Source organism: Zootoca vivipara, chromosome 15, assembly GCF_965207765.1.
Source record: "Zootoca vivipara chromosome 15, rZooViv2.hap1.1, whole genome shotgun sequence".
NCBI classification, from domain to species: domain Eukaryota; kingdom Metazoa; phylum Chordata; class Lepidosauria; order Squamata; family Lacertidae; genus Zootoca; species Zootoca vivipara.
Genome location: NC_142598.1, coordinates 34,789,153 through 34,805,874, shown reverse-complemented (window position 1 = coordinate 34,805,874; position 16,722 = coordinate 34,789,153). Strand labels below are relative to the sequence as shown.

The 16,722-nt window shown below is 41.0% G+C and overlaps 2 protein-coding genes across 5 annotated transcripts in view; one reads left to right on the top strand and one right to left on the bottom strand.

Moving 5' to 3' along the window:
• RIC1 (RIC1 partner of RAB6A GEF complex) overlaps positions 1 to 6,125 on the top strand; it is a 50,839-nt gene extending 44,714 nt beyond the window's left edge. For both annotated transcript variants that reach the window (XM_060268849.2, XM_035140482.3), the window contains exons 20-26: positions 433 to 591; positions 951 to 1,087; positions 1,338 to 1,624; positions 2,161 to 2,355; positions 3,142 to 3,319; positions 3,484 to 3,672; positions 4,170 to 6,125. In XM_060268849.2, the coding sequence (XP_060124832.1) occupies positions 433 to 591; positions 951 to 1,087; positions 1,338 to 1,624; positions 2,161 to 2,355; positions 3,142 to 3,319; positions 3,484 to 3,672; positions 4,170 to 4,458 (1,434 nt within the window). In that variant the 3' untranslated portion in view covers positions 4,459 to 6,125. The remainder of the gene's footprint in view (positions 1 to 432; positions 592 to 950; positions 1,088 to 1,337; positions 1,625 to 2,160; positions 2,356 to 3,141; positions 3,320 to 3,483; positions 3,673 to 4,169) is intronic.
• The window catches only part of ERMP1 (endoplasmic reticulum metallopeptidase 1), a 53,696-nt gene that overhangs the window by 2,830 nt on the left and 34,144 nt on the right, over positions 1 to 16,722 (bottom strand). Inside the window, exons 13-16 of one of the 3 annotated variants that reach the window (XM_088659067.1) lie at positions 14,386 to 14,501; positions 13,094 to 13,260; positions 10,191 to 10,373; positions 5,249 to 5,382 (exon numbers count right to left, since the gene is read on the bottom strand). In XM_088659067.1, the coding sequence (XP_088515193.1) occupies positions 10,209 to 10,373; positions 13,094 to 13,260; positions 14,386 to 14,501 (448 nt within the window). In that variant the 3' untranslated portion in view covers positions 5,249 to 5,382; positions 10,191 to 10,208. Of the gene's footprint in view, positions 1 to 5,248; positions 5,383 to 6,554; positions 10,374 to 13,093; positions 13,261 to 14,385; positions 14,502 to 16,722 lie in introns of those variants that run through there. The other 2 variants (XM_060268853.2, XM_088659066.1) reach the window with 2 other exon arrangements.

Sequence of the window (16,722 nt, the reverse complement as noted above, 5' to 3'; positions counted from 1 at the left end):
TATATAATTTAGGTGACCCCCTCGCTTGCTAGAATTGATGGTTTGTTTATTTCTTTATTCCAAAATCTTATTAATTTCAATTACATTTGGGTCACAATAACACTTTCTACAACAACTGCAATATTAGTAACTTCTCTTCGTGTTGACACATTAAATGATTTCTAAAACTACAAGTAAGGCACTTAAGCTATATCATTGTTCTTCCTGTGTGTGGCAATTATTTTGTCCCTGGTGTTTCTTCCTGTCCTTGTAAAATTAGATTTGCACAGTGAATGGAAAACATATGGTCCAAAGTGCATTTCCATCCACAATCCTCATTTAAAAAAAAAAGATTTATTCCACAGGATCTATTTCTTGAACCTTGTAAGAGAAATAGTATATGAACTCTCACATCAGTGGCTCCCATCTAAAAGTGTTTTGTGTTGTCTCTAGAACATGGAAGTTCCAGCAGTTAGTAGGCAGCATGCAACTTTGCTATTCAATACCGCCTTGGAGCAGGGAAAGTGGGATCTCTGTCGTCACATGATCAGATTTCTGAAAGCCATTGGCTCTGGGGAGTCAGAGACACCTCCTCCTACACCAACAACTCAGGTTTGTTAGACGAACACGATAGATCTGTCATATATGTTACTGAAGTAACATCAAGGAGTAATTTAATATATACTTAATAGCAGAAAGAATGTGACACTGAAGGGTACCATCTGTTCAGTCTACAGCTATATAAGAGAACAAACCATATTCTGTCAAAATTGGCAAGTTACATTAAAATGAAATAAGGAAGTAATAACTTTATGTGGCTTACATAGTTGTTGATCAAGAGATAATAAATATTGTAAATTCAGATTTTTTTAAAAAAATGGTGTCCCCTCTCTTAGCTCTCAGGCCATGCCTCCCGTCCTGCCCTGCCCTGCTGTTGTATAATATTTTTCTTTATGCTTTTTTCCATGTAGGAACCAAGTTCAAGTGGCGGCTTTGAATTCTTCAGAAATCGCAGCATTAGTTTGTCCCAATCAGGAGAAAGCCTTCCTCCTGGCAAGTTTAACTTGCAGAAAACCTTGAGCATGCCCTCTGGTCCATCCGGCAAAAGGTAATGTGATACCAGAGGCTATAATCCTCATTATGGTAGAAGGGAATGTACAAGGCCTCTTCCTGGTCTCTTAAGAAACTAAGAAGACCATGTTGGATCAAGCTCATGGTCCAGTATCCTATTCTCACCATAAGAATAATAGTCCAACATGGTCCTTGGAAGACATGGCATAGATCAGCAAAGAAGTACTGTGGAAACTAATCTTAAATTAACTGGGTTTTAGTCATGTGTCCTGATATTCTCTCCATAGGTGGAGTAAAGACAGCGACTGTGCCGAGAATATGTACATTGATATGATGTTATGGCGACACGCCCGGCGCCTCCTAGAAGAAATCAGGCTTAAGGACCTTGGTTGCTTTGCTGCCCAGCTGGGCTTTGAGCTGATAGGCTGGTTGTGTAAGGAACGCACCAGAGCTGCCCGTGTAGAGGATTTTGTAACAGCTTTGAAGAAACTGCACAATGACTTTCTCTGGCCGTTTCCAATTATTCCAGTTTGCTCCATAAATTCTCCTCTCAAGAATGGAAAGTACAGGACAGGTACGGTATCCTCAGTGTGTGTGTGGGGGGGGGGTGTTTCCACAACTAGGAAGTAAAAGCAGCTTCTAGGCCTGACCGAAATCTGGAAGGAGCAGAAGTGCAGTTGCCTAGAGCAGGCATCCCCAAACTGCGGCCCTCCAGATGTTTTGGCCTACAACTCCCATGATCCCTAGCTAGCTAAGAGGACCAGCGGTCAAGGATGGTGGGAATTGTAGTCTAAAACATCTGGAGGGCCGAAGTTTGGGGGTGCCTGGCCTAGAGCGTCCTTATTCCTCTGTATCTCCAAGTAGGTTGTATTTTTGTTAAATCAAAAGTTGATCTCAGTATGTAGAGAGAGTTTCAGAGATCGGTTTGCATACAAGTTACATTGCGCTTAAATAATTACAATAGGCAATTTTAATTGTTTTGGTGCACACACACGACACACGTAACCTGGCTCAGATTCAAAGTCCTACTGTATCAATTAAGAATGAAATCTTGGCACGTGTTCATTGCCTATCGGGAGCCATCGTTTATTAATGTGCTTTCTTTTCCAGTAATAGGTGAACAACTCTTAAAATCCCAGTCTGCTGACAGCTTTTTGAACATGGAAGTGGACGGTGGCATTCCAAATGTGCCACGAAGTCACAGCTGGCTCGGTGCCATCGGTTCCTCCCAAAGAGAGATGGATGCATCATCATCCCATGGTCCTCACATGCAGGAGGCCTTTCTCTCCCCTTTGTTAAATAAAGGTATGTGACTCCTTCATCCCCGCAGTTGGCTTCCTTTGAGAATGCATTGTAGTTTGAATGGATTCAAACTACGGTACAAGAAAGAAGATTCCACCTAAACATTAGGAAGAACTTCCTGACAGTAAGAGCTGTTAGGCAGTGGAATTTGCTACCAAGGAGTGTGGTGGATTCTCCTTCTTTGAAGGTCTTGAAGCAGAGGCTTGACAGCCATATGTCAAGAATGCTTTGATGGTGTTTCCTGCTCGGCAGGGGGTTGGACTGGATGGCCCTTGTGGTCTCTTCCAACTCTATGATTCTATGATTCCACATTTTCTTGAGGGAAAGGGGAGCAGGGAATACTTTCCACATTTCATGGCTCCCTTCTGCTTTCTAGTCTTTCTCTGGAATTCTTAAAGAACAGAAGGGAATGTATTAAGCAAAAACAGCGCTGCTAATGAATGGATCTAGGCTTAGAAATGTTTAGAGCTTGACTGCTGTGGAGAATTCCAGGGCTTATTGTAGAATGTTCACTCGGGGTATTGAATAGGCCTCACTAACAGTCTGTGTGAACTCTGAGCATACTTTTAAAACCTATTCCGTATTATGGGTGGAAATCAGCTGTGGTTGGCAAGCTTTATTTCAGAGAAGTTCCCTTAATTACTGATCTTATTGAAGGGAAAGCCAAGGCTTCCCTGTAACAGTTTGGAAACCACAGATCTCAAGGTTTTCATTCTCTTGGGTTCGCTACACAGACACGATCAGTACTGATTTTCTAAGTTCCGCATTAAAATGAACGTGTTTCGACAGGTGATGAATGTAGCATTGGTTCAGCAACAGACCTGACAGAAACAAGCTCTATCGTGGATGGAGACTGGACGATGGTGGATGAGAACTTCTCAACACTGAGTTTAACACAATCCGAGCTGGAACATATCTCCTTGGAACTGGCCAGTAAAGGACCACATAAATCACAGGTTCAGCTGCGGTAAGTTAGGTTGGAATTTGTAGTAAAGGGGTGAGGAGTATTTTCTATGTCTCCTTGAAGCCAATCTTAGCAGGCTGGGGTTAAAGGGGACAGCAGTCTTGCAGTGGTGTTAAAAAGTTTATTTTGCCTTACCTTGTTTGCTTCAACTTTTTGCTCTTCTGTAGGTATTTGCTTCATATTTTTATGGAAGCAGGATGTCTGGACTGGTGCATTATTATAGGCCTTATTCTCCGGGAATCTTCAATCATCAGTCAAGTTTTTAGCCTAATGCAATCTTCAGAGGTTGATGGAGAGATGTTGCAGAACATAAAGATGGGATTGCAGGCAGTAGATAGATGGGCCTCTACAGACTGGTAAGTTTCATGAGCCTTATCACCTCCCATTGTCTGCCAGATAAATCCGCATGCAGTTTAACATAGCATTGGTGATTATAGGATGATTTCTTTTAATGTTGGACCTGTCTCAACCAGGAACTGTTCAGCGACCTCAAGAATAGGCATGATATAAACGGCATGATATAAAAAACTGAACAGTGGTGTGAGAACAGGTTGTATCTATCCAAAGAACAAGCAGGGTATAATACATGTATATCTCGAATCACAGTGGCTTGGGCTATGGTGGGAGCGCCTTCAGGGGTAATAAGGGAAACTTGGGACACCATATGGGTAAATACAGGCTTTTACTATTAGAAGTGTTTGCACAACCATTAATTCATGAGCAAAATGTTTTGAGTATGTTTACTGCGAGGTACATCAAGTTCTGAACTTTAATGACCAGGAGAAGGTCAAAGCCTGAACTAAGAGTTTTGAGATAATTAACTAGAATGGCTTTTCTCTTTTATGTCCTTTAGCCTCGGGTACAAGCCATTTTTAACCGTCCTCAAGCCCCAGCTCCAGAAACTGAGCGAGATAGCAGAGGAACAAGTGCAGCAGGAAGCCTTTCAGCCTGCAAACCTCTCAAGAGCGGCAGAGCAAGCCAGCCCGAGGGCAGAAGAAAACAGAAGTTCAGCTGGCCACAGTGCCAGTCCTCAAACTGACCCTGGCAGTAGCAGCATGACACGGCACGATGAGGACATGATTGGAGAGGAGGAGGAGGAGGACCCACTCCCAGAAGGCAGTTATGACTGCACTGTGTCCTAACACTGCCTGAAAACTTTTGGCTGATCATATGAATAAGAGCACAGCATCATAGTAATGGCATTTAAGAACATTGCTTTTGGGGTGGGGGTGGGGAAGTAATCAAAGCCTTCAACAGTTAAACTCTTCTTTTTTTAATGCTGTTTTTTAAAATGCATTAACTAGAGAACCTTCTTGAATCTGTGAAAGCTTCTCAGTAAGCACTCTTCTTGGCTCTTTCATCTATAAACTTGGCTATGTGGAAAGCAAGAATATCTTATTTGTAGTTTTCATACCAAGATAATTTTATTTTGGAGATCTTGGTTTTTCTGCCCCCCTCCTCTCGCCCTCAAATATTTTCCTGTTGTTTTGGAAAACTGATCATGCAGAAGGACATATATATCAGTGCACAAGTTGAGTTCCTTTGGGATGCAAGAAGAATGCAGCCTAATGTTTGGAGGTTCTAAATAAAACTGGTCCCCTCTGGAAAACGAGACAATATTTAAGAGGAGTGTTTGTCTAATGTTCAGCTTGCCTGGTTTTTGAACCCAAACTTTTTTAAAAAATCAACAATGAAGCTAACTAGGATGACAACTTCGTATGTTCTGCTTAGCTTGATTGCCCGAAACGATGGCTTGATGGAGCTAGGCTCTGTCTGTTTTATAGATTATGCTGTTTGATATCACTAAACTTTTTATATTAAATAATTGTAAAATACATTGTATGTTTTGTGAATATTCCTGTATATTCTGTTCATGCTTCTGGTGCTTGTACTACAGTGAAGGGTCGCCCTCTCTGTCTTGCATGCTTTGACCTTTAATTCCAGGAAAATTGAAGCATAGTTGCACTTCCATCAGGATGCGACCCAGACTTTCACCAAACTCTTCCACGGCAGTAAAAACAGTTGCTAGGTACTTCATTTTGTTTCTGGACCTATTCAGATGTATCCTAAGCAGATTTTAAACAAATAACGGAAGGTTCTTATTTATTTCACTTGTACATTTTCTCTCTCAAGACTAGTTTTATGTAAATAGAACCACCTTATTGCTCTTAAGGCTGGGTAGTGACAATGTACAGTGTATATACTTAAACTACCACCTTGCAAATATTTTATAATGCATATACTTGTAACTAATTGCAAATGTTTATTTTAACTTTCATACAACAATGTTAAGAGAAGCTGGCTGCAGCAGAGGCTCATGGTTGCTTTGAGGTACTTATTCCCCCCCCCCCGTCTGCTGCCCCCAATATGTATAATATTAAATACCTGTAACAGTATTAAAACTTAGCCATTGGTTGGTTTCTACTGTGCAATTGGGGTTACAGGAAAAAGAAATGCAACACTTCTACTTTTTATACAAAACCTAACACTTATTTTTATAATGTGGGGGTATAATGAATACCAATATGGACCAAAACCATTTTATTACGCAGAAGCATCGCTGTCTGCCACAACCTCAGTTTGTTCATACATTTCTCTGTATGAATTCTGAGCTGGCAATGTATTCTGAACTTTCAGAAGGAGCGTAGAAGTGCAGATTATAACTTTGTCTATTTTTCCAGGGGACAAGATCAAATTGTCTTTTAATGGATAAATGTAACTAGATAAGTTTTATTACTGTTGCTTAGACTTTTGCCATTAGTACTGGTACATGTGCAATAACTTTCAAATAAATGACGAAGGGTGGAAATGAGGTAGCAATCCATACTTCTTGTTAGTTTGACATGCTGCATTGTGTAACATTAAGGGCATAAGCATCTGTTGTTGTTTTCAGGTAGAAATATTTAATCTGCTTTTTTAATATGTAATGTCCACTCACTAAAGCCTCTCTTGCATTAAGAAACATGCTGGTGAGTCCTGCGCCAACCCATCCCCTGCAGGGTTTTACCTTTAATTTTGCTCAATGCTTCGCCCAGGTTTCTATTTGCTCCCTGCTGGTCAGACCACTGACCTCAAGACTAGCCTGTCTTAGCAAAGTCATGCTGCTAGAAGTCTTTCCCCTTCTCCTTCCATGGCCCCTGAAACAGGGAAGAAAATCTAAGAACGAATCTACTGGCTATACCCATCCTTGACTCTAGCTACAGAAGCACCTAAACAGATTAGACCAGAAAACAAAAGCTTTTTCATAAAATCAATTTATTTAGCATTGGTTATCTTTTACATACATTCCATTCTCTGGCCTCGTGTGTGTTTCTTCCAACATCTGTAACCAGGGCCTGGTTCTCAAACGGAAGACAAATTGGCAAGCATATATGCACCGCTTTAGGCAGCAGGTGAGGGGCTCATAGATAGATTGCTTCCTTTAAAGAACAGGAAGGATTCTTGCGTGGAAGATTGGTACTAGCTTTGCCTTTTTCCAGCTGTGCTAATCTCCCTGGCAGGCACCTTCTCCAAAGAGGGGTGTTTCTTTGGACACAACAGTCCAATGAGCTCCATAAATGCAGTCTGAAGTGGTACACCCAAGCACACATTTAACAACTCGCCAGCTCTATTGTAATGTATATGACAAAAACCAGGCCCACAGTTAGGCTAGCTAGACAAAGCAAGGAGCAATAACTGCAGGATTTTTGTTCACACACACACACTCAATTTATCCTTGAGAACTTTTTAAGCTGAAGAATGCCATACTGGGAATTTCAGTGCAATGCTAGAACAAGGGAAGACAAGATAGAATGATCAACAAGAGAATTCATGTGCTGAACAATTAAGTACTTTTTTAAAAAAGGCAGGAGTTCACAAAAAAGGCATCCCACTATTTCATTCTGCTACTTAATAAAATATACAACCTGAGTTAGGCAAAAAATTTCTTTCAAGGAACAAAATAGTTATTACTTGCCCTGATGTTCCTAAGCATGCTCTGAGACATGTAGGTATTTTTCATTACTCCATATTTACATCATGCAGAGTCATTTTCAAACCATTATGTAAGTTTTGAGGCACAATGTAAATCAGTTGGGGGGGGGGGAAGCTTGGTGAGTTCTGACTTTCTCCAATCTCAGTTTATTGGAGAACAGACTATGTGCAAAAGGTGCACTGAGATTTTAAACGCATGTTGCAAAAGCAGTACATTAAGATGCAGTACATTTAAGATCCGCAAGAGATTTGGGACAGATAAACACGAATGGAAAATACTACATGCAAAACCAGTTGTTTTTAGTGCAAAGAGTTTGTGCACTTTTTAATATAACGTGTTAATGCAGGTTTGTAGCTACAACAATTAAGACAGTAATAATATAGGCAATTTGTTGGGCTTTGCTTGAAATATTTGAGTTCTAAGTACAAAGCAGTGCTCTTACTTAGGACCAGCTGGTGCATTCCACTAAACATTTCCCACAATATTTAGCTTCCCCACCCCTCTGTAACGGGGAGTATAACGCGCCTTGTGTTCCGATACAACGGAATTCTGAATTTCCTTCCAATCACCATTGGGTGATTTAGAACGGAGACAGGAAAATTGCAGCCCACAATGTCATGACACAAACAAGTTATACAAGAGGCTACAGAGAGCAAAGGGGGAGCGAAATGCACACAGCTGCTAGTTTCAGTGGCACACAGGCATCTAGGCTGGCATTGACCTTAACGTTCAAATTAAAATTATGCAACATTTTCCAAGACATTAATAAGGTAATATTAATGCAATTCAGGATTACTGGCATTAAAAAAAATGAGGCAAATGGAAATGTTGAGAAGTCATCTGAATGGAAAAAATCGAAGAAAATTTGGGACAGTAAAGCTGAAGAACTAGGGATTTCAGATAGCATCCTGATCTAATTATTTTTACTTGGAGGGAACTCCTTTAAATGGAACTTACTTCACGGTAGAATTGCAGTAAGCTACTTCTCACCTTGGCCTTTGCATATGGTTTTGTTCCTAACCCACCTGTGTGAAAGCCGCTACAGGAACACGGTTTGTACGCTTTGTTATTTGGCATCTTGGCAGCAGCATCACAAACCTGAGTCTTGATGAGCTCAGAGGGGCAACATAGCCTTACAGCTTCCTACTATAGCTTAACTGGGAAATGAAGGTTTTCTGCCCAGTACTTATTTTCTTCCCATACTCAGCCCTCCAGATGTTTTGGGGCTACAACTCCCATCGTCCCTAGCTAACAGGACCAGCAGTCAGGTATGGGAATTGTAGTCCCAAAACGGCTGGAGGGCCAAGTTTGGGGACGCCTGCTCTAGAGAATAGAGTAGTATTTTATACAATTAAGTTCTCTGAACATTCTGGCATATGCCCCTTTACATCTCCAGCAGAGAGACTTTCCAGCCTATGTTACTCATTTTGATGAAATTTTTTCCCCTTCCTTCACTATGCAAATGAAGCAAATGAGGTAGGAGGGGGAAAGGGGTATATTGGTTGTCACTGGAAGTACTTTCTATGATCTGACTGAAAACCTCCCCTGCAAAAAAGCTGCTCGATGGGACCTGAACCTTCTGTCTGAAGTTATTACTGTGTATCTGAAACAATTTGCTTTTTATATCACTTCATGTTTTGCTTATTTCGCCTGCAAATGGCTTCTAATTTATGGCGGGCTGTTCTCAGCCTCCTCCTAGGCAATTCTTCCCAACATGTTTCCTTTTGGAATACGTTTCCTTCCCCTCGATGCACTAAAATATTTGGGCTTTGAAAGCTGGAGTCATTAATAGCAAAATCCCAAACATGAATAGCATTAATACTACACGTACCTATTCAAAAGCAAGTCCCATCAAGTTCAATAGAAACAGGGTAGAGCAAGGTAATCTTAAGTGGAAGGAGTTACAGATGAGCATACTATGATCAATATCTCTGAACAGAGTTCCTCATTCCAGCGTCTTTTAAAGGAGCACGTTTTAAGCATGTGCAACTTGATTTCCTGCAAGCTTCTAACAACACGGTGGAAATGTGTAGTTTTTTACTAACTTGTAAGAAAGCAACTAAAGAATGGGAACTGACCATTGACAATTTTAGCAACTACTGAATAGTTGGTATTGCCAAGAATGAAAACCCAACACATACATACATGCATACAGAAGGCCAAAGTGGGTAGCTCAGTGCTTCCAAGTCCAAAGAGACGATAGCACTGTGCGCTTGCATCCGATAGAGCCTGGCCTTCATTCCACTTGTTCCCCATAGAAAAGTGAGCGCATTTTGGGGTTGGTCCAACTTCTACTCAAAGACACTGCAGTCGAGCACTAGTGCAATGCCCTCAAAGGGGACATAAGAAATTTTTATAAAGAAAAACCATTAAATCAGAGCAGGCAAGAATTAGCAATCGTCAAGGTCTCTGCAGTTAAGAATTTAAAGAGCTTTGATTATAGATGGGCATCAATACTTTGGAACTGTAACGATCACTGGCGCTTCTTTTATCTTCCATGATGTACGGTCTTAAAAGTCTCCAACCCAAAGCCTTACTTTAGCTGATTAAGAACAGAACGAATCAAAATGTTACTGGAAGGCAGAACTCGGGTTGTTTAAAGCCTGCGGAGGATTTAACATTGTGCTTGGAATGCTTGCGCAAAGCCCCTTTTATTGCAAGATGCCCAGGACGGCAACTCTAAAACCACTTCCTAAAAAGCAGCTTTCAAGTAGGTGATATTTTGCATAAAAACCACAGAGGTTTCCTTCTCTTCCCCCTCGCCCCCTTTTACGTATTCAAGCTGCCATAGAAATACCTTTGTGGCAGAAGTATTTTACACAGTATTTTTCGTCAACAAATACTCATTCTTCCAACTCCTTATGAGCGAAAGCTGCATCCAATGTAGGGGAAACAATTTACCTTTGTGTTATCTCCGGATTAAAAGATAAATTGATCATAGGTGGAGACCCAGCCTGAGGTAAAAGTCCAGTTGGGAAATCTTTCAGCTAAAGCCTGCAGCTGAGGAGAGTTGTGATTTTCTTCAAATAAATACTGCGAAACCACAGCAAGGGTGACCATTCCTTTAGTGGGCTCTTCAGAAGCCTGAAAAAAACAGCCAAGGCAAAGCCAGATTAAGCAAAGATTTGATCACTGTCATGCTGAACATGATTTCTAGAAACTTCTAAGTCCCTTATTTTCACTCCGCAATTATAGGTGGCAAAGGGTGTCAGATGTAGAAGACTCAGGGCCTGCAAACAATATAGAAGCCTGTGCAATTTGACAACTATAACACACATTACGAGGAAGCATACTGAAATGGGAGCATGGCAGGATATCTAACCAACAAGTTACAGTGGTACCTCGACTTACGAACGACTCGACAACCAAATTTTTCGACTTACGAATGGGGCAAATTACTCGACATCCGAACGGAAACCGTGGCGGTTTTAGATAGGGTTTTTTCGACTTGCAAATTTTTAGATGGGGTTGCTTCAACTTACAAATTTCTCCGTTTCCAATGCATCCCTATGGGAAATTGTGTTTCCTTTTTATTATTATTAATTTTATTAATCTCTATTGAAATTTCAAACAAAATCATACAGTTAAAATGCATGCAAACAATAATTTTTAAACAATAAAATATATAAGCAAAACAAATCATACATACCTCTTTTTGCATAAAATATACTAACAAATATCAAAATCATATATTTAAATCACATAAACTCTCTTAATGTTAATGACTTTTATTTATTTTATATAAATTCATATTCAGATCGACTTCCACTCGTCGTCGGGAAATCGCGTTTCCAATGGCGCTTTTCGACTTACGAATTTTTCAACCTACGAAGGTGCCTTTGGAATGGATTATATTCGTAAGTCGAGGCACCACTGTATATGGAGATGGAGCAATCTCTGCACATATTTTTTAAAAGGCTCACAAAAAGCAAAAGTAGAAATGTTGGTTCATAAGAAAATTGTGGGTTTGACCTTTTAAGACAATTAGAAACAGTAGGCTTGTAATCACATGCACATTCTAGGATGGGCTGAAGTTTCCAAAGGCACCCTCTGATATTCAGCAGATGTGCATTTTTGCTTCTTGCTGCTGGCTAAAAAGGGAATCCAGTATGAAGAAACAGCCTGTACAGAAGCCATTCTAGGTCATGCAGGGATACAGAAGGAATTTTCTCCCTATTAAATATCAGACTAGGTAGAAAAGTCATTAAAAGAAGTAACCCCCCCCCCCCAAAAAAACCAGGTTAATAAAAGAGGGACAAAACAGCTAGGACAACACAGATTGTGCTAGAAGTATGAAAACCACATACCACAGTATGGGAATTATAGGGATAGAACTACCTAAATTATATAGAAATTTATGTATGCGACTACAGCGACAAGAATGTTACATGCCCCAAAATAGAAAGAAGAAGCCCCAGCAAAGAGAGAATGGATACGAAAAGTTATGGAATATGCAGAAATGGCGAAACTTACTGGAAGAAGAAGAAATCCAGATAACAAACTTTTTATAAAAGAATGGAAATGGTTTATTGAATATTTACGGATAAATTGTAAGCAGATAAAAAACACTGGCAGGATTATTGTAATAACCTGCAGCTATATAAGAGTATAAATATATATATAAAGAAGATAAATAAATAAATGAGCAGGTCAAGTTAATTTGGATGTGCAGAAGATAGTGAAAATAAATTTAAGGAACCGCAGAAAGGGGGAAGGAAGTCAAGTTTTAAAATGTCAAAATGAATGTAAAATCAGTGAAATGTATATACAGTGATGCATTGGTTCTCAAACAACTTGGAACCCAAACACTACAAACCCAGAAGCAGGTGTTCCAATCTGCGAACTTTTTTCAGAAGTCAAACGTGCTCCGTTTTGAGTGTTACGCTTCCGATTTGAGTGCCACACTTCTGTTTTGAGTGTTACACTGAGGCCTGTCTGTTTTTGCTATTTATTTTGCGTTTTTTGTTTTTGTGGCTTGCTTTTTTTTTTGTGACTGTGTGGAACCCGTTTAAGCTACTGATTGATTGACTGTGTGACTGCAGTACATTGTTTATCGATTTCATTTTATGGATCAGCGGTCTCGTCAGTTAGTAAAATTCATGTTAAACTGCTGTCTTAGGGGTTGTTTTCAAAAGTCTGGAACGGATTGATCCGTTTTGCATCGCTTTCTATGGGAAAGCGTGCCTTGGTTTTGGAACGCTTTGCTTTTGGATCGGACTTCCGGAATGGGTTAAGTTTGAGAACCAAGGTGCCACTGTCTTTGAAAAGTATAAATAAAATTTAAAAAAAAGAAAAAGAAAGAAAAGCGCCTCTACTTTTGACGAGAAATAGAAGAGTCGTGTAACTTGAGATTTTACAGTGAGGCCAGTGCATAGATAATATCGGCTCTCTTCACTATAATCAGGAGATCAAATGGGGGGGGGGGCAAGGGCTCCTCTCTTCAGGCTGGCAAGTGGGTGTTAATGATTATTTTACAGGGGTTTGGGGAGGGCCAGAAAAAAAGCTCTGGGTTGCCAGATGTGGCCCACAGGCTACAGGTGGCCCACAGGTGAGTCATCCCTGAAATAAATGGTCCCCTATGAATCACATTTTGAAGCAAACCTTTTGGGATGTGTGCAAGGAGAAGAGGAGTAGACTTACAAGCCAAGGGGCAGGAGGGAACAGCACAAAAAGCCTGCATTTTCTTTACAAACACACACACACACATACACAAACATGAACCATTGGTAACTGTGTTCCGAAAAAGCAAATCATTTTAATAGCGTTCTAAGAAGTAAGATTGCATGTTTTTGATATAGTCTCACCTTCATCTCTATCCAGAAGCGCCATGGTGAGGCCTGGAGTCCATGTGTATAATATATAAAATAATCTCTGCCTACATTATTAGCAACAGGAGTTCCATCTCCAAGAGACCACCTGGACAGTGTTGAACCTTCATGTGGCCGAAGAAACACGGACATGTGGCTTGGACCTAAAGTAGCGGGCAGACAAAGATTTCTACATGAGCACAGAATGAAGAACACAGGAACTTTTTCAGGTATACCCAGAACTATCGTGAATTTCGTTTTCCTCCTGGGTTTCTTTATGTCCCTTACTGCTTGCTTTAAGGCAAAAAAAACCTCAGCTGGATCAGGCCAAAAAGTCAATCCAGTCCATAGAATCATAGAACCATAGAGTTGGAAGAGACCATAAGGGCCATCCAGTCCAACCCCCTGCCAAGCAGGAAACACCATCAAAGCATTCCTGACAGATGGCTGTCAAGCCTCCACTTAAAGACCTCCAAAGAAGGAGACTCCACCACACTCCTTGGCATAAAGTTCCACTGTCAAACAGCTCTTACTGTCAGGAAGTTCTTCCTAATGTTTAGGTGGACTCTTCTTTCTTGTAGTTTGAATCCATTGCTCCGTGTCCGCTTCTTTGGAGCAGCAGAAAACAACCTTTCACCCTCTTCTATATGATATAATTTTATATATTTGAACATGGGTATCATATCACCCCTTAACCTTCTCTTCTCCAGGCTAAACATACCCAGCTCCCTAAGCCGTTCCTCATAAGGCATTGTTTCCAGGCCTTTGACCATTTTGGTTGCCCTCCTCTGGACACGTTCCAGCTTGTCAGTATCCTTCTTGAACTGTGGTGCCCAGAACTGGACACAGTACTCCAGGTGAGGTCTGACCAGAGCAGAATACAGTGGTACTATTACTTCCTTTGATCTAGATGCTATACTCCTATTGATGCAGCCCAGAATTGCATTGGCTTTTTTAGCTGCTGCATCACACTGTTGACTCATGTCAAGTTTGTGGTCTACCAAGACTCCTAGATCCTTTTCACATGTACTGCTCTCAAGCTCAAGTCCAGCATTCAGTTCCCACAATGGCCTGCCACATGCTTTGAAAAGTCCACAAATAAGACTTGAACTCAATAGCTGCTCATGGTTCCCCAGCAGGAACCCATTCACCATGAGACTTAGCGCATGACTACACAACAAACTGGTTCGTTCAGCCAAAGGTTGTATGAGTCTAGAATTCGCACATCCAACTCTCCAAAAGTGCTCCAGTGAGTAGCAAATAAAAATACAATAGCACACACAACTCACCGGTTATTTCAAAGGTGAACTTTGTAGAAGCTGACGGCGTTTGCTCTTTGGAGAGAAGCTTAAATTGAGCTGGTTTCTTGGGAGTGATGGCTGGAGCAGGAAGATACCAGTTTTTCCTGAAAGAAAAGGTTGCGTTTAAGATTAATGTGACTCTCCAAAACGGCATTTTTAAAGTACTTTAAATTACTGCTCGGTATTGAAATCTGTCCAACTTAAAGACTCTGCACAACACAACTGGTCATATCACAACTAGGTTTGAAAACTAAAGTTATGGCCTTAGAGCCAGACACAAATACATAAAGTAAATCCAAACAACTATCTTCATCATATAAAAAAAACAAAAACAAACTTATAAAACCAGACGTGTTGGCAGATGCCCAAAAGAAAAAAGAAGTCTACTTTTAAAAATCCAGTTTTCCTAAAAGCTTATGGGGCCAAATGCTTTTCGCAGTGGAGCAATAGCTCACATTGAATCAATGATATTTCAAATGTAAGACTAAATTTAAGCTTTAAAGAAGGAAACGGCATGATAACCAATGCTTGCTTTAGCTATAAACTGTTGTTATTTATTAAATTTCTATACTGCCCTTCACCTGAAGATCACAGGGTGGTTTATAATATGAAAACACAAAAATATATACCATGGTAGCAAACAAAACCAATACCCCCCCATACACACAGTTTTAAAGTACTTTAAATTATTTAAAGTACTTAAATATTGCTGAATTAGCCAAAGGCCTAGGAGAAAATGAATGTTTTTGCTGGTGCCTAAAGATACGAACAAAGGCTGCAGGTGAGCTTCCTTGGGGAGAGCAATTCCACAAGCGGAAAGCCGTTCTTGTGTTGCTATCCTAAAGGACCTCTTGTGGAGGAGGCACATGAAGAAGGGACCCCAATGATCACATTGTTGGGGGCGCTTGACATGGGGAGAGGTAGGCTGTGAGGTATTGGGGTCCTGTACCGTTTAAAGCTTTCTAGGTCAAAACCAGTGCTCTGAAACCAGCCGGAAACTAGTTGGCAGCTAAGTGCAGTCAGGCCAGGATTGGTGCACAGGTGAAACTCGGAAAATTAGAATATCGTCGAAAAGCGCATTTATTTCAGTAACGCAACTTAAAAGGTGAAACCAATATATGAGATAGATGCATGACATGCAAAGCAAGATATGTCAACCCTTTGTTTGTTGTAATTATTTGTCATTAGGCGAGTCAATTATAAATGGAATGTAATTAATGAAATGTAATAGCGATGTTTATTTTTGAAGTGTTGTAACTATTTGTTTTATTACTGTGGAATTTCCAAAAGAAAGCATTTGTAAAAATTAAAAGAAAAATAAATAATAAGTTGCATTAATAATAATAATAATAATAATATTCATACCCCGCCCTTCCCAGTCAAGACCGGGCTCAGGGCGGCTGAGATATTGAAAAGCATTGGGGAAAGGATTGCACCTTGCGGGACTCCACACACCAAGGAGTGCCGCGGTGACAACCCCCTCCCTAGTGCCACCCTCTGTCCCCGACCTGAGATAAAAGAACGCAGCCATTGTTGGACTGTGCCCTGAATCCCCACGTCCGCAAGGCGGCAGTCTTAAGGCTCATCATCAACCATGTCGAAGGCGGCTGACAAGTCTAGAAGAATCAGCAGCCCCGACCCGCCTTGATCCAGCTGTTTACAGAGGTCACCTGTTAAGGCAACCAGAGCCGTCTCGGTCCCGTGGCCAGGACGAAAGCCGGACTGGAATGGATCGAAAGCCGATGTTTCAGCCAGAAACCTACCAAGCTGTTCAGCAACCGCTGAAATAAATGCACTTTCCGACGATATTCTAATCTTCCGAGTTTCACCTATATGCTCAAACAGTCTTGCCCTGAGGAACAACCTGGCTGCTGAATTCTGTGCCAGCTGAAGTTTCCAAACAATCTTGAGGGGCAGCCCCACATATGACATGATGCAGTAATCTAAACTAGAGGCTACCAGAGTATAGACAACACAAGGTAAGACTATCCCAGCCCAGATAGTTGGTGCAGTTGGGCCACGAGCCGAAGCTGATAGACAGCGTTGAAGGTGGAAACAAAGGGGGAAATGTAGGGCCATGGCAGGGTGGATCTGCTTCAGTCCCCACAAGCTATATTACCCTGGAAGGTGGGCATTATGGTTGAGGGGATATGTGCCGTGAAATTTAAAAAGTCCCCATCCTTTAACAAGGTTCAAAAGGTCCCATACAGGTAGGATTTGAGAGGAAGGAAAGGCGGCGGGGGGCGGGGGGACCGCACACCTTTTCCCTTCAAGGCCACCCTCACCCACTCACAATATAGCAACGAAAGCACTTAAATGTGGCAC